This window comes from Bos indicus, chromosome 5, assembly GCF_029378745.1.
Source record: "Bos indicus isolate NIAB-ARS_2022 breed Sahiwal x Tharparkar chromosome 5, NIAB-ARS_B.indTharparkar_mat_pri_1.0, whole genome shotgun sequence".
Classification (NCBI taxonomy): domain Eukaryota; kingdom Metazoa; phylum Chordata; class Mammalia; order Artiodactyla; family Bovidae; genus Bos; species Bos indicus.
Genome location: NC_091764.1, coordinates 27686977 through 27710225, shown reverse-complemented (window position 1 = coordinate 27710225; position 23249 = coordinate 27686977). Strand labels below are relative to the sequence as shown.

At 50.0% G+C, this 23249-nt stretch overlaps 2 protein-coding genes across 2 annotated transcripts; one reads left to right on the top strand and one right to left on the bottom strand.

Annotated features, from left to right (window-relative positions):
* Positions 1–6498, bottom strand: LOC109558689 (keratin, type II cuticular Hb1). Its single transcript, XM_019960029.2, has 9 exons — positions 5133–6498; positions 3717–3925; positions 2908–2968; positions 2053–2148; positions 1662–1826; positions 1280–1405; positions 846–1066; positions 557–588; positions 1–315 (listed from the first exon to the last, which is right to left on the bottom strand). The coding sequence occupies exons 1-9, from the start codon at positions 5499–5501 to the stop codon at positions 92–94; spliced, it is 1503 nt and encodes a 500-aa protein (XP_019815588.2). The 5' UTR covers positions 5502–6498; the 3' UTR covers positions 1–91.
* A 7612-nt stretch (positions 6499–14110) lies between these two features.
* On the top strand, positions 14111–21290 carry LOC109558688 (keratin, type II cuticular Hb1-like). The gene is made up of 9 exons (XM_019960027.2): positions 14111–14772; positions 15510–15718; positions 16509–16569; positions 17351–17446; positions 17676–17840; positions 18091–18216; positions 18415–18635; positions 20390–20421; positions 20556–21290. The coding sequence occupies exons 1-9, from the start codon at positions 14404–14406 to the stop codon at positions 20735–20737; spliced, it is 1461 nt and encodes a 486-aa protein (XP_019815586.2). The 5' UTR covers positions 14111–14403; the 3' UTR covers positions 20738–21290.
* The last annotated feature ends 1959 nt before the right edge of the window (positions 21291–23249 follow it).

The window sequence follows — 23249 nt, the reverse complement described above, 5'->3', positions numbered from 1 at the left end:
GCCATGCAGGGGGGAGGGGGCGGGGCCATGCAGGGAGGGCCCTGCCGGGCTGCGCGGGAGAGATGCGCGGGCGGGGCCTGAGTTGGGAGGCCTAACATTTGCGACAGACGCTGGCGCGGGAACCCACGCCGCAGGAGCTGATGCCGCCCAGGCCGCAAGACGTGACGGAATTGCAGGGGCCGCAGGGCGCGCACAGGCCAGTGCTCACCGCCAGGTTCCCGCTGCAGGGGGCGCTGCAGACGCTGCCCGTCACCGGCCGGGAACCCGACACGCAGAGGTCCCCGCAGACGACCCCGCCGCGGGAGCTGCTGACACCTGCGAACCCCAAAGACTGCGTCAAAATTCTGGGGGACCGAGGGTGTCACCTCCCCGACTATGACCCTCTCCAAGCATCTTAACAACTCTAGTCCAAAAGAAGCGGTCCTTCCTGCTGTCTGACCCCAAATCCCTCTTCCTGTGATGCCAGCCCACTCATATTTAGGTGTTAGAGAAAACATTGCTTCCATCCTTTACAGGAAGCGAGTAAACCCATCCACACAGGGCCTAGGATACTCACAGACATTCACGGACCCAACGCCTTCACACAGTCTGAGAGGGAAGAAGGAAAAGGCAACATTAGTGATTGAGCCAGAGCTGTAAACAGAGCTCCACAAATTCTTGGAGTGCGGTCCACGAGTGGTAAGAAGGATCAGAGTGTCAGAAGGAAGAGTCTTCAGAATACCCCACTTCAAAGTGATAAATGATAGGGTTGCCCCAGACCTGGCCATTGCTCAGCCAGAATCAAGGGAGGTATTTGTGTAAAGGGTGGGAATGAGTTGTCAGGGCCAGGCTGGGACGGTCCTTACCTCTGCTCCTCGCCCTCCAGCAGGCGCCTGTAGGTGGCGATCTCGATGTCCAGGCCCAGCTTGGAGTTCATCACCTCCTGGTACTCCTTGAGCAGGCAGGCCATGTCCTGCTTGGCCTTCTGCAGGGCCTCCTCCAGCCCGGCCAGCTTGCACTTGGCATCATTGAGGGCTGCCTCGCCCTGCTGCTCAGCCTGGGTCACTGCAGCCTCCAGCTTGGAGTTCTAAGGGCCCAGGAGAGAACAAGGTGGGTTATGGTCTCTCCACACAGCAGGGATCACCCCAGGAACAGGCCTCTCCCCTTCATCACCTGGGGCTCCCTGAGTAACCACAAACTGGATCTCAAGTCATGCAAGTGGACTGGAGAATGAATGGTGAGATCCAGCTGGGCACACACACTGCCTTTGGGACCCTGGTGAGCCTCAAAAAAACCCTACCTGGCACTTGGCATTCTCGACCTCAGCCGTCAGCCTCTGGATCACGCGGTTCAGCTCGTTGATCTCCTCCTTGGTGCGACGCAGGGTCTCCCCATGCCGGATCACTGTGGCCTTGATCTCCTCACACTGGTGGGAAGCAGAAAGGCTCATGTAACTCAGGATGGGATGTACCACCCACTCAGAACGACACGGATGATTTTCAGGTTGCCCAACGCACAGCCTGTGAAACCACAATGGCAGCCCTGTCCTGCCACTATAACCTGAGAGCTGTCTGTACTTCTTTCACCACCTCTAGGAATCAGAATCCCCAGACAAATCTTGTTAATGCATACTGCTCATCCCTTCCATCACGTCTAGAAGGCAGGTGTCCTGGACCACTCACCTTGCTGCGGTACCAGCTCTCAGCCTCGGCCCGGCTGCGGCTGGCGATGTCATCATACTGAGCCTTGATCTCAGCCACAATGTTGTCCATGTTCAGGTCCCGGCTGTTGTCCATCTTGACGATGACCGAGGTGTCTGAGATATGGGCTTGGAGAACTCGGATCTCCTGCAAATGGTGGGGCGGGAGGATGGAAGGGTCTTGTTTACACCATCACTTTCCCCACCACAGTGTGTACCCGCCTTCTCAGCCCTTCCTGATCTCCAGCCCTGGCCCCCTCTGACAGCCTCATGGACTGTAGCTCCTGCCCAAAACCCTGTCCAACTCTGATCGCAGAGCAATGCCCTCTCTTTCGGGCCAGCTGCTGCTTTCTGCCTGGACCACAACCACTCACCTCCTCATACAGTCGCCGAAGGAAGTCGATCTCCTGAATCAGGGCCTCCACATTGGCCTCAAGGTCTGATTTGCGGAGGTAGGCACAGTCCACATCCTGGGAAGATGGGGAGTCTTTGAGCAAAGAGGACCCCTGGTGATCATCACCCGAATTCCTCTCTCTTCTCACACAGTACATGGAGGTGAGGGGGAAAGGATTCCCTGTGTTCCTCTTCCTGTGCCATCTCCATGCTGCCCTTCCCTGGAGGCATCTCACAACCTCCTCCCCTTCTAAGAACAAATGCCTTGTGCCTTGGAGGTGGACCACTAGCCTTTCACCCCACCTACCTGAGATCTCTTACCTCCCATGTCTCCTTCTTACCCTAAGCTTGCCAGACTGGCTCCCTTGCTCAACCACCTTGACCCTTCCCTGTTTCCCTGTAGTCCTCCAAAACTCCACCTGGCCACTGTTGGCTCTGCTCCATCCTCCCCCTAGACCCTGGGACTGTGCTCCTCCTCTTAACCAGACTCCTGAGACATGAGACAGGACACCATCCCTCAAGAGAGAGACTGAAGCTTACAATGCCTCCATGGGACCCCAGCCACAGACTATCAACTCTGAAGCAGCACAGAACATCCAGAGATCAATTCAGTCATACCCCTGCATCAGGTCAGGGTGCTAGTGAATTTTACAAGGTTACTGCCCTTGTCAAAGCCTTGAATGTGCCTTTGATGACCTGGTCTATGGGAATTTCCCATCCTGACTCAGCAAGGTCACTGCACCCCACAGGGAGGTTGAGAACATAGATCTCCCCAACAAGAGTCTGTCATTCTGATATTCCCTCATGTCTGTGCTTCCCAATCCTGTGTTACTCACCTTCTTCAGAGCCACAAACTCATTCTCAGCTGTTGCTCTCAGAGCGACTTCCTCCTCATACCTGCGGAAAGAGGACAGAGGGAGGTCACCACCTTACAGGAGTGAAGGAGAGAACACTAAGGACCTCCCCACACAGCAAGACCCCTGGCAGCCCTGCTGGGTCCTCCCTGGTTGGACTTGGGGTGTGTCTGTGATTCTCTCTCTACTTGGAGTTGAGGGATCCAGGGGGTGACTCTTCACAGCCCCGCTGCCCAAACTGCTCTGAGGTCACCTCTGGAGGAAAATAAGGACTCAGCACCAGCCAGGAGTGGACAGCAGCCCCTCTGGGGCACTGCAGCCCCAGCCGCTCCCCACCTGGGTGTCCAACCTAGCTCAGCTGGGGGAGGACCTATGAATCTTAGAGGCCATCAGCACTAGAGCAACCTAGACAGTGGGACACCCAGAGACCCAGGACCTGGCAGCCCTGAGAGACACTGAGATTCATATCACATCCAGGTGCTACAGGTGGGTGCCTGAGGGGCCACGCCTGGGAGAATGCAGAAGCCTCCTCCCAACAGAGCACAGGGCACTGTTGCTGGGTGATCAGGCTTCCAGAAGAGAAGCCTGAAGGAGGGGAGAGAGACCTCCTAGGGAATCACGGCCCTACTCATAGGCATCTGAGCAACGACTGCCTGATGGGAGGATCCTGCTGCATACCACCAACTTGCCCTGCATGGTCACATCCCCTTCTTTGAAATGCTTCAGTCTCACCCAGTGGGTTGAATCCATGTCCATTTCCTGTGCCCAACATCACCCCCAGCCACACTCACTTCTTCTTGTAGCCCTCCAGCACCTCCTGCAGGCTGTTGAGCTCTGAGGACAGCCTCCCGCTGTCAGCCTCTACGCACTCAGCCTCCCGCCTCAGCGTCTCGATGTAGCCATTGAACAGGGGCTCGAGGTTGCTCTCACAGCACTGGCGGTTCTGGTAGAACTGTAGCTTGGTCTCCAGCAGCTTGTTCTGCTGCTCCAGGAAGCGCACCTGCCATTTGGGGTGGGAGGAGGGGTCAGATGGCTCCTACTGCCCCAAAGCCTATTTGGGGGATGGAGGGGCTTGGGGAGGGTGCTGATTGCTTCAAGGTAAACTCCAAAACCATTACTTTTTCTGACAAAGGTCCATATAGTCAAAGCTAAGGTTTTTCCAGTTGTCATGTATGGATGTGAGAGTTGGACCTTAAAGAAGTCTGAGTGCCAAAGAATCGATGCTTTCGAGCTCTGGAGATGGAGACTCTTGAGAGTCCCTTGGACTGCAAGAAGATCAAACCAGTTAATCCTAAAGGAAATCAACCCTGAATATTTTGACTGATGCTGAAGCTGAAGCTCCAATACTTTGGCTACTTGTTGTGAAGAGTTGACTCACTGGAAAAGACCCTGATGCTGGGAAAGACTGAGGGCAAGAGGAGAAGGAGGAGACAAAAGATGAGATGGTCGGATTGTATCACTGACTCAATGGACATGAGTTTGAGCAAGCTCTGGGAGATGGTGAAGGATAGGGAAGCTGGTGTGCTGCAGTCCATGGGGTCGCAAAGAGTTGGACAGGACTGAGTGACTGAACAACAACAACCCAAACCAAGAACTCAGCAGAGATTAGACAGAGGGGACTGTGAAAGACAAGGCAACGTCCGGATTTCAAGATAGTGATCATGTTTGGATTTTCCATATTAGGGTGAGAGCAAGAGGTTGGGAAAGATCATTCCCTCCTCAGGTCAACTGAGTTATCCTGACCTGCTGAGTCTAGATGGCATGTGGTCGGGAGCCAAGTAGAGCTCTTTTTGCATTTGACTGCCTCATCAGTCCCAGCCCAAGTTTAGTATGGGTGGGTTCAGGAAAGATGTGATCAAGGACACCCACTCAAAGGCTGAACTGTGGTCCTGTTCCCATATCTTGTGTGCATTTCTTGATTCTTGTTTGCATGTATGCTTTCTTCTCTGACATGTGGTTCCAAGCCTTGTCGTTGTCTGTGGGGACCCTGCTTGTCTGGACAGAGGTTGTATATAGTAACAGTGCTCTAATCAGGAGCCCCTGCTCTAGACTCATCTCTCTGGTCTGTTTGTGCCCTGGAAGTGTGTCCATCTCCTCCATCAGCCTGGGAGCTCATCTGGCCCACATCTCTGTTGCTCCCGTGACTAACCCTTGAGTGCCCACCCAGGAAGGGAAGGTTCAGGAAGGGTGTGATCAAGGACACTCACCTTGTCGATGAAGGCAGCGAATCTGTTGTTGAGACACTTGATCTGTTCCTTCTCCTCTTGCTTCACGCACTGCGCATTGGGGTCGATCTCCAGGTTGAGGGGCGCGAGGAGGCTCTCATTGACTGACACGGTGGTGATGCAGGGAGGGTTGAGGCCGCCCACGCCACCGGAGCGATACCCGAAGCTGCGGCCGAAGGAGCCAGCACGGAAGCCCCCGCAGATGCTGCGGCTACCGAAGCCCCCGGTGAGGCCGCGGTAGCAGGAGATGCCGCGGTAGGGGGCGGCCGTAATGCAGCAGCGGCCGGGCCGCGGTCCGCAGGCGGAGACACAGCTGAAGGCGCGGCCACGGAATCCTGATCCGCAGGTCATGATCCTTCTGGAGGTGTAGGTTGCAGAGTACAGGAGAGGTGAGCTGGAGTCTTGTGGAAACTCCAATGTCCTCCTCAAAGAGCCGAGGTCCTATTTATGCTCAGGTCGGAAGGGGCTTGGCTATGCAGATGCAGTTGTGGCAATTTGTGCTTTATGGGCTTGTGTGGCTAGCTGAGGTCAACGCCTCTCTAGAATGTGCTTTAATAGTGGCCCGCACCCTCCTCTGTGTAAAGGATGCCAGTCCCTGGGCTCTAAGGGACTCGGCATGTTTCATCTTCAAAGTGCCTTGCCAGCTGGGCATGCAGTCATCTGAGGAGACTGGAAAGAGAAGGGCAGGGCAGGAGAGTGGAGGGAGGAGAAGGGAAACCAGAAGTGGCAGAAGCAGGTGACCTGTGTGTGTGCAGGTGTGAGTGGGGGGCCTAGGAGAGACTGGGGTATTAGCAAATAACTTCTGGAAGTTTCCATCCCAGTAGTGGGCAAGGCCCTGCTGTTACATAAAGCTGTATTTTCCCAATCTCCAGCGAGTCCAGTTGGCTGCTGAAAAAGTTCTGACTTTCCCTGCCATGACAGCAGTCAGCAGATTATTAAATATTTGTGTTTTATGTTTTCTTTCACTTTTATTATGAAAATTTTCAAAATTAGGAAAGTTGAAGAAATGGTACCTGTATAACAAACACCCTGATGTGTTCTACCCAGGTACCCACATTCAAGAGTTATTAACATTGTGCCATATTTGCCTTCACATTTGCCCAGTTATTTGATGATTACAGAAAGCTTAGCATGGAACCCTTAAATACTTTAGCGTGCATTTCTTAAGAATAGAGACAGTACCATTTTTCACATGCAAGAAGAAGAATGATAATTCCAAAAAATAATTTCCTATCCATTCATATTAAAATTTCCTAACTGTCCTATGATTTTTAAAAATTGATTTTCTTGATTCAACTTATGGCTATCTCTCTTGTATTTTCTATACACTGAAAATAAACTCTTGAGCTGGGCTGTTCAACATGGTAGCCAATAGACACGTGTGGCTATTTAAATTTAAATTAGTTAAAATTAAATTAAAAAATCTAGTTTTTCAGTCACATGCCACGCATGACTAGCAGCTACATTATTGACAGCACAGAAACAGAACATTTCCACCATCACACCAGTGTCTTTCAGATAGTGCTAGTCTGAAGGCTTGATTGGGTTTAACTGAAACATTTTTGGGCAGCATACATCATAAACAATGCTTTATAACTCTTACTGTATCACCCCAGAAAGCACAATCAAGTTGTCCTATTACTGGTGATGCTAAATCAGATCACTTGAGTATGTTTTCCCCTTTACAATTAGAAAGATCTCTGTAGGGCAATATAGGTTCTATTTTCTTTTTACTGGCCACCTACTCTGTTACCAACACTATATGCCATAAATGATCTCTAATTCTCACATCCACCATATGAAGTAGGTATCATTATCCCTATTTTACAGATGAGGAAACTGAGGCTTGGAGAGGTTAAATAACTTGCCCCAAACCTCCCAGCTATTAAGAAGTGGAACTGAGGAGATGCCAAGCCTTCTCACTTATAGGTTATGACAACCCTTGGATTTCCTAGTCCTTGGAGACTTTCAAGAGGGTGGAGAAACTTATTGGGAGAGGGTTTCTGTGGATATAGGGCTCCTCTTGTGGCTCAGTGGTAAAGAATCCTCCTGCCAAGGCAGGAGACTTGGGTTTGATTCCTGAGTCAGGAAGATCCCCTGAAGAAGGAAACGGCAACTTACTCCAGTTTTCTTATCTGCAAAATCCAATGAACAGAGGAGCCCTGACGAATTATAGTTCATGGCATCACAAAAGAATTGAAAATGACTTAGCAATTAAACAACAGCAGCAATCTGTGGATATAGAATTGAGGAGAGTCAGTCTAAGAAAAATGGGCAGAGTCAGGGGGTGTTGGAATGGTTGGAACCAGGAGGGCCAATGGGCATGTGTGTGACACAGGGCAATGAGAGGCTGAGGAGAGGGGATCTGCAGGACCCTGTGGCTGAGAATTGAAGGAAAGGGATGGAGAAGAGCAGTTTTAGCTATTTGCTTGCATCTGGTATATTGTAAGTACCTTGATAAGATTATACTGTGTTCTACATACATGAAACACTCCATTCCAATAGAGTAAGACTAGAAAAATGATCCCATAAAATAACAGGGGTTTGTTTTAAATGGATGGGAAGAAAAGAGAAGAGAAACACTGTAGCTGGCAGCCCAACACTGTAGCTGGTAGCTGGTGTGCTGTAGGGGCAAAGGGCAGGCAAAGCAGCTTAGGGCAAGAGGTGAGGGGGTTGGTAAGAAAAGAGGAGGAAGGAGAAGAAGAGAATAGTATGTCCATGTAGAACATTCAGGAATGGGGACTTGCAATAGGATGGACATGTGGTCATGGACCATGTCAGCAATCTGGCCATCCCAGAGGAGGGTGTGGCTCCTAATGTCACTTTATGTGTTTGGGGACCTGGGCCAGCTCTTCTGAGGCCCTTTATGCCCTCATCCGCCACTCTGGGCACTGCCCACAATGGAGTTGTGGTGCTTCCAGCCAGCCAGCTGGCTGGGTATCCCAAGGAGAAGCCCTGTGAGTCAGAGTGCAACTCACACACACTTTACCTTTTCTACTAGTGTAACTCCCTATAAAAATGACACGCATAAACATAAGCTAATTACTAATGGCTGGTCTTTGCTAAGCAATTTGAAAGAAGCAATTTAAACCAGGATATAAAAAAATTCAAATGTGACACCATTTCATTTAACTCAGGTATTACTAATGGCTGCTAATTTTGAAGACCTAAAAAGACATTGTATCTGTAGGTTTTCTTGGAGTGAAAAAAGCTCTTGGTGAGAGAAGGGGAGTGGGGAGGGGGTAGGGTTGGCAGAATGACTACTGTGTGGTCTTGGCTCTGGCAACGGGAGCTTTATGGAAGTTAAGCCCTGTCAACTGTTCTCAGTCATGTCCAACTCTGTGACTTTTTGGACTGTAGTCTGCCAGGCTCCTCTGTCCATGAAATTTTTTCAGGCAAGAATACTGGAGTGGGTTGCCATTCCCTTCTTCAGGGGATCTCCCTGACCCAGGGATTGAACCCATATCTCCTGCATCTCCTGCACTGCAGACTGATTCTTCACCCGCTGAGCCATCAGGAAAGTTAACATTGCTTTTATTGTGAAATATACCACCCCTACAAAAGAATGTATAGGTGGTATGCCTACCACCTGTGGGAAGAAATAGAACATATGTATAACTTAGGAACTTCCTCTGAACCTCATTGTCACTGCACCCCCTTCCTTCCTGAACCAGGATGCTTCTCTGGGATTTTGTGTTGAATGATTCCTTTGCTTTTCTTTAGTTTAAGGACCAAGGAAGGCATCTCTAAACCATATATTCCAGTTTTTGAACTTCATATAAATGGAATCATATTGTGTGTATTCCTTTGTTCAAAGTTGCTTCCTGTAGCTGTCTTGTGTTCATGTTCACTGTGGATTGTACTCTGTAGGAATATGTCACAGTTTATTCATCTTTCCACCTCCAAGGCCTCGTGGCTGTTCCCAGAGTGTATTGTGAACAGATCTGCCATGAACATTATTTCCCACGTCTTCTGGTATATCTGTACAAGAGTTTTTCTAGGGTATGTTGTTATTTAAAAAAATTATTCAGGTAGCATATGCTTAGTGTAGAAACCTATTTTATGAACAGTCTTCCAAACTTATAACAACATCTGTTGATGTTCATCTTATTTCATAGTAGATACTATACTGACTGCCCAACTTGCATTAATGCATTTAATTTTTACAAGTTGCCCTTTGATGCTGGTGTTATTATTCTTGTTTTACAGATGAGGACACTGAGGACTAGAGGGTCAAGAGATTTGCTCAGGTTGTGGTTAGAGGCCGAGCTGGCACTCATAGCCTGGTGTATTTGATTGCAATGGAAAAGCTTGATCGTAGTCCTGTCCATCCACTGTCTTCCATCACTAAAGCATCGCATTGTACATGGTACATTCACACACGCTCACTATTCCTCTCCCTCCCATACCTCTTCTGGGTCCTTCAGCATGCTCTCAGGGTGCAGGACCAGAGGGTGAGGAGAACTCACTCTTATTTGTTGTGAGCTTCCAATTCCAAGGGAAAAGCTGTACATATACCCAGATCATGAACAAAAATGCAAACCCTGCAGCATACCAATGGGTACAAACATTTGGTTCATGGCTATATTCCAAGGACTTGGCACACAGTAGGTGCTCAGTAAATATTTGTTGTGTGAATGAAATAAATCCCAGATGCACATTAGGTGCTGAGTAATGGAGCCATCAAAGCTTGATGGTTAATTATGCAAAGCTTTTTTTGGTAAGATGGGGTGGAGACCAGATGAAGCAGACCGATGGCAGCCATTCCTAAGGGTGGGGGTGGGGTGGGGAGAGGTTCTTGGCTGGGGCCTGAAGGAAAGATGAAGTGAGTGGTTGTGTCCTTTACCAAAGCAAACTCCTCAACCTGAGTGATGGTGGGAGTGGAAGGGAAAGGCAGACAACAAGGCAAGAATTCTGAAGCCCATGGGCCTTCAGTAGAGATGGGGTAGGGTTGAGGAAAGAGAAGTGGATGGAAGGTAGTTTTCTAGAGGAAAGGAAGAAGAAAGATGCTTGCTTTTAGATTACTACTCTCCAGGGCCACTTGGAAGAAGGATGGAGACTGACTGGGGTGAGGAGAATGGCATGGAAGGGAGACTCAGGGAGACAGAGGAGAGAGGAAGGAAGTGGAGGACAGTGGAGGATGAAAAAGGGCAAGACCCATGGGAGAATAGTGGGACACTCCACGATGGAAGAGCAAAGGAGGTTCATGGGGGAAGGGGCACAGGCATAGACCTACTTAAAGGGTAGGCTCCAGCTCTAAATAAATGAGCCCTTATGGGGCAGGGACATGGGCTGGGGGAGGTGCAGGGGCTCAGCCTGGTTGGTGGGAATGGACCTCACCAAGGGTGGAGCTCCTGAGTCAGGCTTCCCCCTCTGCCAGATTCTCTAGGACTGCCTTTGGCCCTCCCTCCCCTGGTGAGTTCTCATGGACAATTGGTCCCTGTCCCAGGCTGTCTTGGCTGAGGGGCAGAGCTCTGGCACACCTCTTGGATACCTGCAAGCCTAGAGCTTTGGTATCTTCCAGATATAGAGTTCACAGGCTGCTTCCCAGTCTGCAGCCATGCAGCAGAATGACATGGGCCCTGCTTCGGAAGTCTCTGTCTCCACTGGCTCTCCACTGTCAAAGCATCTCATGATACCTTCCTCTTCTGCAAGGAAGAAGAGATTGCCTCAGATTGCCCCCACTGTCGACTCTTTGAAATACCTCCATGCACATCTTTTTTACCAACACTGTCCCTCCTGCTGCTTTATGAAGCCTGTCCTCACCCTTTCTAGGGATCCGTTCATACCTTTCTCATCAGACTAACTGTATTTCACACTGTCCTGGAATGGGCACTGTCAACAGGCATTGAGCTCCTGAGGATCTGATGGTATAGCTATAAACAAACTCTCTTAGGCTTCTGCCCTTTCTCATGAACTTCTGAACTTCTGGGTCTGTCTTCCCTGTCAGATCAGGAGTTCCAGAATCCATATTTCCTTCCTCCTCTTAATGCTTTCCTCTCTCCTTCCAAACTTAAGATAGGGTTCAGCATATTGCAGGGATACATCAATCACAGAATTCTTGAATCTAGCAACAAGATGTTACCTTGTCTAACCCACCATCCATCTTGGGGCATCTGCTTTGCAACATCCTTCACAGGAGCAGGATGGACTAGAGGGAGTCTTGAAAAAGAACTTCTCAATGTTAAAATTACCTGATTTACCCCTTCTCTCCAGGCATCCCTTGAAACAAGATCTGAAGAGGCTCTGATCTCCAGATATAAAGGTCTTTTGGTTCACCCTGTCTCCACAAACATGATGGCCACTCCAGAAAAAAGAATGTTTCTCTTTTACATAAAGCTCCCTTAAATGGGAGACATAATGCAAGCTCCTTAGGAAGGCATGACTATTTGCCCTCCTTCTGGCAAGTTTTTCTTCAAATCCAACTTCCATATGTCCAGCCACAGTGGAATTCCTGCTCTCTTTAGAGTTCCATTATACTTGGATGGATTGTCAACCTCAACCCCATGATATCCCTGGGCTACTGATCAATCAGGAGATTTTAGAATTAGGCAAAAATAAATAAATAAATAAAAATTCACCATTAGGCAAGGTGAATGAGCATGTCATTAATTTGTGGCTAAAGATTTCTAATGGTCTGTTAAGGCCAAATAAGGAACACAAATTCATCAATTATAACAGATAACATACTTTTTGGACTGTACAAGCTTTTCTTTTCACCCAGTAGTGTAGTTACCTGAGGATTGGTGACACTTTCCCTTTGCCTAAGAAGAGAGATTTTCATTGGGCCTTCCCTCAGGTAGCTGGGCTTGAGGATGGACCTTTGATTTTGGGTTCTTTTTCAGGATAAAGGAAAGGTCTCCAGTTCTACTTGCCCCTAAGACTAACTCCATGGTAGAATAAGAGTTGATAACATTTTTTGAGCACTTGCTGTGTGCCAGCTGTTGTGTTAAGAATTATCCATGTATTTTAAATTTTAATCTGTCTATTCTGCCTGCAATGTGGGAGACCTGGGTTTGATCCCTGGGGTGGGAAGATCTCCTGGAGAAGGGAAAGGCTACCTACTCCAGGATTCTGGCCTGGAGAATTCCATGGACTGTATAGGCCATGGGGTTGCAAAGAGTAGGACATGACTGAATGACTTTCACTTCATTTCACTTCATTATTCCTTTAACATAGGCATCATTAGTGGGTATTTTACATGTGGTTTAGTAATGTAGGTAGGTATATTCCATGAAACATGCTGATATATCCACAGCAGAAGCAGTAGCAACAACAATAATAACACATATCTCTACCTCTCCATCAAACCTGACATTATAACTGCAGCAGTAGCGACACCTACCACTAATATGATTACATCCTTAGGAGTGTGTCAGGCTCTATTGTAACTGCTTGACATGGATTAATTCTTTTAATCCTTATAAAAACTATATGAGGTAGGTAGCATTACCCCTACTTTACAAATCATGAAATGAAATAGGGAGAGGTTAAGAAATTGCTTGAAGTTACATAGCTAGAAACTGGGAGAGGGGGACTTTGAAACTAGGCAGTTTGGACTCTGGGTATGTGTTCTTAACTGATAAGCCATGTATTTAAACTTTTTAGTTCCAATTATAGTAAGAAATAATTTTTCATAGTGATTAAGCACACACATACGTACATATCATATACTATTGAAATAAAAGATCCTGAAGTGTTTTAATTATGTATGCTACACTCTGATGTTTTCTACTATATTCTACTCTACTTGATTTTGTCCTAACCTGTTTCATTAAAATTCTGGTTGCTTCTATTTGTGGATCATGATGTGAACTTTGAGAAAATGCAGTCCCAGAGCCTCTTGCTTCTTAATGATTACAACAAAGCACATCTGCACAGTGCTCTGGAGTTTGTTGAGTGCATGCACATCTCTGTAATTCTCCAAGGCAGCCCTGGGAAGAAGATGCTTAGTCCATTTCCAAGAGGAGTGAACTACCTTGCTCCCCTAGATCACATAGATCTAGTCATGGAAGAGTCCTGGTTCCTACCCAGCCTTATAAGGTTCAAGGACCAATCTAACTATGTTGGATGGATGGTACACACCAATATGGATTTGTTCTGACAATATGGATTAGCATCTTCTAATGCTACTGACAAATTGCTGTAAACAGAAGGATGTTGCAGGGTTGTTAGAACATGGAAAGCAATATAGGATCAGGGGGGTGATGGCAGGGCGCTGGATGCTCCCTCTATATGGCTCTGTCTAGAAAGATTCTCTTGTATTCTGAGCCAAAAGCTATAAAAAAACTTATAATAGCTGTGTCTACCCCAGTCCTTCTGCGCCCTGGGGAAATCATGGAGCCTGGAGGTGAAATCTAGACAGGCTATCCTTGCTTGGGGCCTTGTTGGAAATGGCTGGGCATTCTGGAGACTGCTGAGCCAAGGTGTACCTCCTTAGGCCTCATGGAAGACTCTGTGGGAGGGAGTGCCTCCTCTCAGCACAGGCTAACAAATAAGGTCTAAGAAGGGGACTTGTCAGGTGCAAGTGGAGGTAGATGTATGTGTGTATGAGCACGTATGAGTATCTGTGAGATTGTTGATGGGAAGTCCAGCATGTGAGTTCGCAGTGTGTATGTTTGTGTGTGTGTGCGAGAAAGAGAGAAACAGAGAGAGAGACAAGATACAGAGAGTTGGCTGATGGGTGCAGGTGAGGAATCTGGGAGCAGGTGTGTGAGGCTTTGGTGCTGTAAAAACAGCCATCCCTGTGAGGGAAATCACGGAGCCCATCTGTTGATCTTACGCTCTCCCAGTGTTGCAGTGCCGATGTGACCAGCACCACGGACAGCGGCATGAGCACATCACATGGGTGGTACGGGAGAAGCCGCAGCCCCGCCTTCCTCCGCCCTCCTTTGCAACGTGAGTCACCGCTCCCCTATCCTCAAAAACCTTTCGCCAACTGTGTATGAGGAGGTTGGGGTGGGGTGAGGAGAGGTGAGCTGGCCCTTTGAGGACAAAAATTGTGCAGTTTAGGGTAAAAGGCCATAAACATCTGGCCTCATCTGGCACCCAATTAAGAACATTAAGGAAGGAGCAACAGCAGCTAAACAACCCAAGCCCATAAACGTGTCTAATTGCTCCTAACACGTGGATACATCAGGCTCCTCACATATATAAAAGGCCCAACGATGTTCAAGAAGTGAACACCTCGTCCACTCGCCGTCCATTAGGCCGTCTGCCTCCTGAGAGCCTCCCGTGCCCCCAAAGAAACACCATGACTTGCGGATCTTACCGTGCTCTCCCAGCCTTCAGCTGCGTCTCCGCCTGCGGACCCCGGCCCGGCCGCTGCTGCATCACGGCCGCCCCCTACCGCGGCATCTCCTGCTACCGCGGCCTCACCGGGGGCTTCGGTAGCCGCAGCGTCTGCGGGGGCTTCCGTGCCGGCTACTGCGGCCGCAGCTTCGGGTACCGCTCCGGTGGCGTGGGCGGCCTCAGCCCTCCCTGCATCACCACCGTGTCAGTCAATGAGAGCCTCCTCACGCCCCTCAACCTGGAGATCGACCCCAATGCGCAGTGCGTGAAGCAAGAGGAGAAGGAGCAGATCAAGTGTCTCAACAACAGGTTTGCTGCCTTCATCGACAAGGTGAGTTTCCTTGATCACACCCTTCCTGAACCTTCCCTTTCTGGGTAGGCAGTGAAGGGGTAGTCAAGGGCAGTAGAGATGTGGTCCTTTCAGGTCCCAGTCTGATGAAATGGACACACTTCCAGGGCACAAACAGACCAGAGAGATGAGTCTAGAGCAGGGGCTCCTGAATAGAGCACTGTTATTATATACAACCTCTGTCCAGACAGGCAGGGTCCCCACAGACAAGGACAAGGCTTGGAACCACATGTCAGGGAAGAAAGCATACATGCAAACAAGACTCAAGAAATGCACACAAGATATGGGAACAGGACCACAGTTCAGCCTTCAAGTATTTGTCCTTGATCACACCTGTTCTGAACCTCCTCCCCCACCTCCCATGCCTAAGTCCCAGTTGGGCACTGATGGGGCAGTCAAATGCAAAAAGAGCTCTACTTAGCTCCCGATCACATGCCATCTAGACTCAGCAGGTCAGGATAACTCAGTTCACCTGAGAAGTGAATGATCTTTCCAAACACCTTGCTCTCACCCTAATATAGAAAATACAAACATGATCACTATCTTGAAATCCAGAAATTGCCTTGTCTCCCACTGCCCCGTCTGTCTAATTTCTGCTGAACTCCTGGTTTTGGAGTTTACTGTAAAGAGATCAGCACACTCCCCAATCCCCTCCATCCTCCAAATAGGCTTTGGGGCAGTAGGAGCCATCTGACCCCTCCTCCCACCCCAAATGGCAGGTGCGCTTCCTGGAGCAGCAGAACAAGCTGCTGGAGACCAAGCTACAGTTCTACCAGAACCGCCAGTGCTGTGAGAGCAACCTCGAGCCCCTGTTCAATGGCTACATCGAGACGCTGAGGCGGGAGGCTGAGTGCGTAGAGGCTGACAGCGGGAGGCTGTCCTCAGAGCTCAACAGCCTGCAGGAGGTGCTGGAGGGCTACAAGAAGAAGTGAGTGTGGCTGGGGGTGATGTTGGGCACAGGAAATGGACATGGATTCAACCCACTGGGTGAGACTGAAGCATTTCAAAGAAGGGGATGTGACCATGCAGGGCAAGTTGGTGGTATGCAGCAGGATCCTCCCATCAGGCAGTCGTTGCTCAGATGCCTATGAGTAGGGCCGTGATTCCCTAGGAGGTCTCTCTCCCCTCCTTCAGGCTTCTCTTCTGGAAGCCTGATCACCCAGCAACAGTGCCCTGTGCTCTGTTGGGAGGAGGCTTCTGCATTCTCCCAGGCCTGGCCCCTCAGGCTCCCACCTGTAGCACTTGGATGTGATATGAATCTCAGTGTCTCTCAGGGCTGCCAGGTCCTAGGTCTCTGGGTTTTCCACTGTCTAGGTTGCTCTAATGCTGATGGCCTCTGAGATTCATAGGTCCTCCCCCAGCTGAGCTAGGTTGGACACCCAGGTGGGGAGCGGCTGGGGCTGCAGTGCCCCAGAGGGGCTGCTGTCCAGTCCTGGCTGGTGCTGAGTCCTTATTTTCCTCCAGAGGTGACCTCAGAGCAGTTTGGGCAGCAGGGCTATGAGGTTCCAGAAGAGTCACCCCCTGGATCCCTCAACTCCAAGTAGAGAGAGAATCACAGACACACCCCAAGTCCAACCAGAGAGGACCCAGCAGGGCTGCCAGGGATCTTGCTATGTGGGGAGGTCCTCCCTAGTGTCGTCCCATTCACTGGTAAAATGTGGAGGGGGTTCTGGGGAGACCTGCCCTGCCATGATTCCCCTCTCTGCCCTCTTCCCCAGGTACGAGGAGGAAGTTTCTCTGAGAGCAACAGCCGAGAATGAGTTTGTGGCTCTGAAGAAGGTGAGTAACATGGGATCAGGAAGCAGAGCCATGAAGGATCTCAGAATGACAGGCTCTCATTGTAGAGAACAATGGTCTCATCCTCTTTGGGGAGCAGTGACTTTGCCAATTCAGGATGGGAAATTCCCATAGACCAGGTCATGAAAGGCATATCCAAGGCTTTGGCAAGGGCAGTAACCTTGGACAATCCACTAACACCTTGCCCTAAAGCCGGGGTATAGCTGAATTGACCTCTGGATGTTCTGTGGTGTTTCAGAAGTAGTCTGTGGCTGGGATTCTGTGGAGGCATGGTAGCTTCAGTCTCTCTGTAGCTCATGCCTCTCTCTGAGGGATGGTGTCCTGTCTAGTGTCTCAGGAGTCTGGTTAAGAGGAGGGGCACAGTCCCAGGATCTAGGGGAGGATGCAGCAGAGCCAACAGTGGCCAGGTGGAGTCTTGGAGGACTATAGGGAAACAGGGAAAGGTCAAGGTGGTTGAGCAAGGGAGCCAGTCTGGCAGGCTTTTTGGTACAGGGAAGGGGAAAAGGAGAGCTGGAAAGTGAGAGGTCTCAGGTAGGTGGGGTGAAAGGCTGGTGGTTCATCTCAAAGGCACAAGACATTTGTTCTTGGAAGGGGAGGAGGTTGTGAGATGCCTGCAGGGAAGGGCAGCATGGAGATGGGACAGGAAAAGGAACACAGGGAATCCTTTCCTCCTCACCTCCTTGTAATGGGTGAGAAGAGAGGAATTCGGGGTGATGATGATCACCAGGGGTCCTCTTTGCTCAAAGACTCCCCATCTTCCCAGGATGTGGACTGTGCCTACCTCCGCAAATCAGATCTTGAGGCCAACGTGGAGGCCTTGATTCAGGAGATCGACTTCCTTCGGCGACTGTATGAGGAGGTGAGTGATTGTAGCCCTGGCAGAATCCAGGATCTGGAAGAGAGGGTGTTGGATTGGGTTCGGAGTTGGACAGGAGTTTGAGCAGGAGCTGCAGTCCATGAGGCTGTCAGAGGGGGACCTTGGGGAAGCCCAGGGAGATCAGGAGGGCTGAGAAGGCTTCTACACACTGTGGTGGGGGAAGCCAAGGTGTAAACAAGACCCTTCCACCCTCCTGCCCCACCATCTGCAGGAGATCCGAGTTCTCCAAGCCCACATCTCAGACACCTCGGTCATCGTCAAGATGGACAACAGCCGGGACCTGAACATGGACAACATTGTGGCTGAGATCAAGGCTCACTATGATGACATTGCCAGCCGCAGCCGGGCCGAGGCTGAGAGCTGGTATCGCAGCAAGGTGAGTGGTCCAGGACACCTGCCTTCTAGACATGACGGAAGGGATGTGAGGTATACATTAACAAGGCTTCTTTTGTCTGCCAATTTGGATTTCTAGAGATGGTGACAGAAGTGCAGACAGCTCTCAGGTTATAGTGGAAGGACAGGGCTGCCATATATGGTTTCACAGGCTGTGCACTGGGCATCTGTGGTGCCTTGAATGGGTGGAATGTCCTGTCCTGAGCTTCACAAGCCTCTCTGCTTCCCACCAGTGTGAGGAGATCAAGGCTACGGTGATCCGACACGGGGAGACCCTGCGTCGCACCAAGGAGGAGATCAATGAGCTGAACCGCACGATCCAGAGGCTGACGGCTGAGGTTGAGAATGCCAAGTGCCAGGTAGGAGCTGTTTGAGGCCCACCCAGGTTCCCACAGGCAGTGTGTGTGCCCAGCTGGATCTCACCTTTCATGCTCCAGTCCATTTGCATGACTTGAGACCAAGGCTGCGGTCACTCTGGGTGATCCAGGTGATGAAGGGGAGAGATTCCTGCTGTGTGGAGAGACCATAACCCACCTTGTTCTCTCCTGGGCCCTTAGAACTCCAAGCTGGAGGCTGCAGTGACCCAGGCAGAGCAGCAGGGTGAGGCAGCCCTCAATGATGCCAAGTGCAAGCTGGCCGGGCTGGAGGAGGCCCTGCAGAAGGCCAAGCAGGACATGGCCTGCCTGCTCAAGGAGTACCAGGAAGTGATGAACTCCAAGCTGGGCCTGGACATCGAGATCGCCACCTACAGGCGCCTGCTGGAGGGCGAGGAGCAGAGGTGGGTACTGTAGCCAAATTTCTCTCCCAGCTCTGCCTGGGTTCTCATCATGCAGTGTACCTGACTTTCCTACTTGACAAAGCTCCCCATCCTGCAACTGGACAGGTAATTTGAGTAATTTCTTTAGGTATGTTTCTAGCCCCATTTCAGTTTCTCATGCCCACTTAGTTGCTGATCTGGGATTGGTGTCTTTGCAAATCTGTTTCTCACAGCCCAGAGTCAAGGTCATAGTAATTGCTGTTCCTGAGTAGCCCTGTCTGGGCTAGGTCGCCTTCCCTCAATAGTGATTCTTCTCTCCTGACCCTCACTGCACATGGCCCTCAGGGTTCCAACTCTATTCTCAAGCTTGGCCTTGGCTCCAGCCCTGGGAGTTCAGATTTCCTCCCAAATGACAGCTTCAATAGAGGATTTTATCAACACACACTTATATATTCTAACTATAGAGTGCCTTTGCCTAAGTGTTTGTTCATTGCAGCAAGTGAAATGAAGGGTAGACAGATAACAGGGACTGGTCCCTTGAAGCAGCTGTAGCCTGCTCTGGGTGGGCATTTTTACTTGTCACTTCTTTTGAGGGCAAAGGGAGACTCACTGGTCATTAGCCGTCTATGTTCAGGTGGAGGGCGGCTGAACCGCTTCTGTGAGGACAATAGTCACAGGCCGCGCCCTTTGGTTCTTCCCCTGGAAACAGAAAGGTCCATCCTTCTGCCCCAAACACTCGTGGAATGAACTGAGAAGCTTTGCTGTGGATTCCCTAGGAAATGTGGGCCTGGGAAGGTAGATTGTGAGCTGCAGACTCTCCTCATTTCTGAAGCTGATTAAGACAACCCTTTGCTTTGGTCTCTCAGAGGGACTCTGTGTTTTCCTTAAGGAGACAGCATCGCGTAGGAAGGAAACCCAGGCTGGATAGAGTTAGGTGGCCGGAGTGGTACTGGTTATTTCCTTTCTGGGCCTCAGTTTACCCATTTGTTAAGTGAGGGACTAGATGTAGCTAATCTCTGAGTCTGCTCTCAATATGTTCTAACATCCCATTCATTCATGCAAGTTATTTATTGAGCCAAGCATCATCTGGGGGCACTGTAGATTCTGCAGCAGGAAAAAGGATAGACAAAAAAATTCTGTCCTCCGGAAGCCCATTCTTTAGTAATACCAGTCAGATCAGATTCAGGAATTTAAATCTGCTGCTCCTCAGATACATTTACAAGTTAATAAGAACAGAAAGAAACAGTAGGAGCTACCATTCCCGAAGCACTACCGTTCCTAATGGCAGAAATCAGGCACTTACAGGCATTTTGACTTCATCCTCGCAAAGTTCAGGGAGTAGATTTTCCCCAGGAGGCTGGCTGTGTGTGTGCTAAGTTGCTTCAGTCCTGTCCGACTCTTTCCAACCCAATGGACTGTAGCCTGCCAGGCTTCTCTGTCCATGGGATTCTCCAGGTAAGAATACTGGAGTGGGTGGCCATGCCCTCCTTCAGGGCGTCTTCTGGAGACTTAGAGATCGAACCCGCATCTCTTATGTCTCTTGCATTGGCAGGCAGGTAATTTACTACTAGCACCACCTGGGAAGCCCCTAAATCCGAGGTTGCTCAGCTAATAAAGGCTAGAGAGAACCCATACATTGACCCAGGGCTAGCGCTTAATGGAGCCTTTCAGGGGCAAGTGCTCAGAATGAGGGCGGGGGACCTCACCCTTCGCCTTGGCTGTGTGGACCAGCGGCTTTTCAGGGCACCGACCTTTCTCTTTTCCTTTCCCCGCAGGCTGTGCGAGGGCGTCGGGTCTGTGAATGTCTGTAAGTAGCCCGCCCCTCCCCATTCTCCAGCCGGGTGGTCACAATGCCTTTAGGGAGGGGCACTTTCGCCGCTCCAAGCCTCCTGGCTGGGGCAGTGTCTGACCGCGTCTCTGCCTGTTCTCCACCCCGTTCAGGCGTCAGCAGCTCCCGAGGTGGCGTCGTCTGTGGCGATCTCTGCGCCTCCGGTGCTGCCCCTGCTGTCACCACCAGCGTCTGCAGCGCCCCCTGCAGCGGCAACGTGGTGGTGGGCACCTCCGACGCCTGCGGCCCCTGCTCTAGGGTGGGCGGCAGCATCCTGGGCTGTAAGAAGTGCTAAGGTCGCCTTCCGGCCCAGCCAGGACGTCGCGCCACCGGAACGCCCCTTCCGTTGCACCCCCGGCCCTCGCCCCCGGGCCGCCCGCTAGCCTGCAGGGTCTGCCTTCCCTGCTCCCTCTCTGCTTCCTTTGCGTGCCATCCGCCAGGCACCCGAGCCCCGGGGAGGCTGGGGCGCACCCTGACCTCTTTCTGTAGCCTTTCCTAGTAGTCGTTTTGCTGTCCTGAGGATTCATGCCTTCTTCTGCCTTCTGGGTTTTGCTGGATTCATTGGTCCTGCCTGATCCCCTTCACCTAATCTTGGAGGAACAGGAAACAGGCCCCGGAATCTCCCGATCTGCACATCCTGGGGAATCTGCGAGTGTGCTGGTACCTGTGGCATGGACATGGGGAACACTGATGGTGGTTTTCCTGTAACTCTTTGAGGGCCATATGCCCTGTGGGAGGGGAGACCATCACCTTTCAAGGATGCCCTCGGAGGCTTCTACAAAGCCAGTGAATCAACTGCCTGCAAGCTCTTTTGTCTTTGTTTCCCTCTTTGTTTCCAATAAACTAATTGTGGCTAATCAGACCTGGTGCCTCAGAGTCTCATAAATGCCAGGGCCCTCCTGAGATAGCTGCTCCCTGCCAGTGATGTCCTCAGGACCTCTCATGCACTCAGTTATTTTTCATTAGGTGAAAATGATGTGGTAGAAGCTGCCCATCTGGCCTTGAGCTACCGGAGCCTTGAGAAAACGAGAGAAGACCCATGGAGATGGGGAATCCCTCCCTGCCTTGTGTGGTCATGGGTTTCTCTAGACCAAGGATTCTCAACTTCAACACTACTGACATTTTGGGCTAGAGACTTCCTTATTGGGGGGCAAGTATCCTGTGCATTGTAGGATCAGTGATTTGCTCACAGTTACTGAACTAGTAAATGACTGAATCAACATTCAAACATAGGTTTAACCAACTCTTTAATACATAATTTTACTTAGGGAGCCAGAAGGGCAATAGACAGCTGAAACCTCCCTGTAATCCAATAGGTGTCATGATTCCATTTTACAGATGAAGAAGCTAAACTTTAGTGAGGATCAGTGACTTGCCCACCGGCCTCTACCCACTGCACGGCAGTAGTAGTCCACCCTCCCTGAGTTGTGACAACCAAAGCTGTCCCTAGACATGGCCAGATGTGCCCTATGGCTTCTCAACCAGTGTTTTCCTTCTGTCAACCTGCCAAGGACATTCCTGGAGGGGAAAAGTACATGGGTGAGGGTAAGAATGAAAGGAAGGCATGAGGGACAACAGTGTAAGGGAGAGGAAGAGCTTCAGGTTGAGGGTCAGGAGAATCAGGCTTCTAATTCAGAGTCCTGACCCTGCCATTTCCTAACTGGGTGACTTTGGGCAAGTCGCTTCTGCCCTCTGAGCCTCAGTTTCTTTGGCTAGAGAATGAGGGATGGTGGACACTATTCCTAAGGGTCCTTCTGGCTCCCTAAGTGAGGACTTAGGGAGAACTGTGTATTTAAAGGACTGTGTATTTAAAGGAGTATGTATTTAAAGGAGTTTGGTTAATACAAGCCTATGTTTGAATATTGGTTCAGCCGTTTCCTAGTTCTGTAATTGTGAGCAAGACACTGATTGTCACTGAGCTTTATAATTTATTCATCTGTAAAATGGAATAATGAGACCTACTGGGTTGTAGGGAGGTTTCAGGTATCTATTGCATATAACATACCACTCCAAAATTTAGAGGCTTGAACTATAATGCTTTATTTTTTCTAGTGATTCAATAGGCTTACTGGGCAGTTCTTCTACTTTATGTGATGTTGTTTGGGATGCTAGGATGTCTGGAAGGTCAAAAATGGCCTCATTTCACATGGCTGGATTTGGTGCTGGATATCATAGACAGAGGAGCTTGGCAGGCTACAGTCCATGGGGTCACACAGAGTCAGACACGACTGAATGACTAAGAACACATACTAGCTAGGAGTTCAGCTGGAGCTATTGGCCAGGATATATCAGTCAGGAGACAATCATTTGAACAGATGAAGTTTAATATAAGAAATTATTAACTGTAATAGGTGATTGAGTCATGAGAGTTTGGCTAGTAAGAAGCAAGAAATCTAAGAATACAGAGGCTGCAGTTATAAGGAGCAGCCCCTACCTCTAGACCTAAGGGAGCGCACCCAAGGAAGTGGACCCCAGTGCCAAGATCTGGACCTCAGATCCAGGGAAAACTAGGGAGACCTGTTCATGAAGACATGTCTCCATCTCAAAACCACCCGAGGGGGATACTGGAAACTGCTGGCCACAGTATACTGCTGACCACTGTGCATGGCGGCAGTAAAGCCATGGCAACACAGGAGAAGTTCTGGAGAAACTGTGGGTGCTGCAGGAGTCTTCCAGGAGGAAGCTGGAGCCAGGAAGGAAAGCCCCTTCCTCTTGCTCTATCGCTCCATCACCCTCTACTGACAAAGCTCAATCTTGTTCCAGTAAACAAAGGAAAGTATTTAAAGGGCCCCTCTAAATGTTCACAG

Coding starts and splice junctions, on each gene's coding strand:
- LOC109558689 (XM_019960029.2), bottom strand. CDS start 5,501: ATGACCTGCGGATCAGGATTCCGTGGCCGCGCCTTCAGCTGTGTCTCC. Junction 1,827..2,052: donor TTCGGCGACTGTATGAGGAG/GTGAGTGGTTGT, acceptor CACCATTTGCAG/GAGATCCGAGTTCTCCAAGC. Junction 316..556: donor CGTTGGGTCCGTGAATGTCT/GTGAGTATCCTA, acceptor TGGGGTTCGCAG/GTGTCAGCAGCTCCCGCGGC.
- LOC109558688 (XM_019960027.2), top strand. CDS start 14,404: ATGACTTGCGGATCTTACCGTGCTCTCCCAGCCTTCAGCTGCGTCTCC. Junction 14,773..15,509: donor TTGCTGCCTTCATCGACAAG/GTGAGTTTCCTT, acceptor CCCAAATGGCAG/GTGCGCTTCCTGGAGCAGCA. Junction 17,841..18,090: donor AGAGCTGGTATCGCAGCAAG/GTGAGTGGTCCA, acceptor GCTTCCCACCAG/TGTGAGGAGATCAAGGCTAC.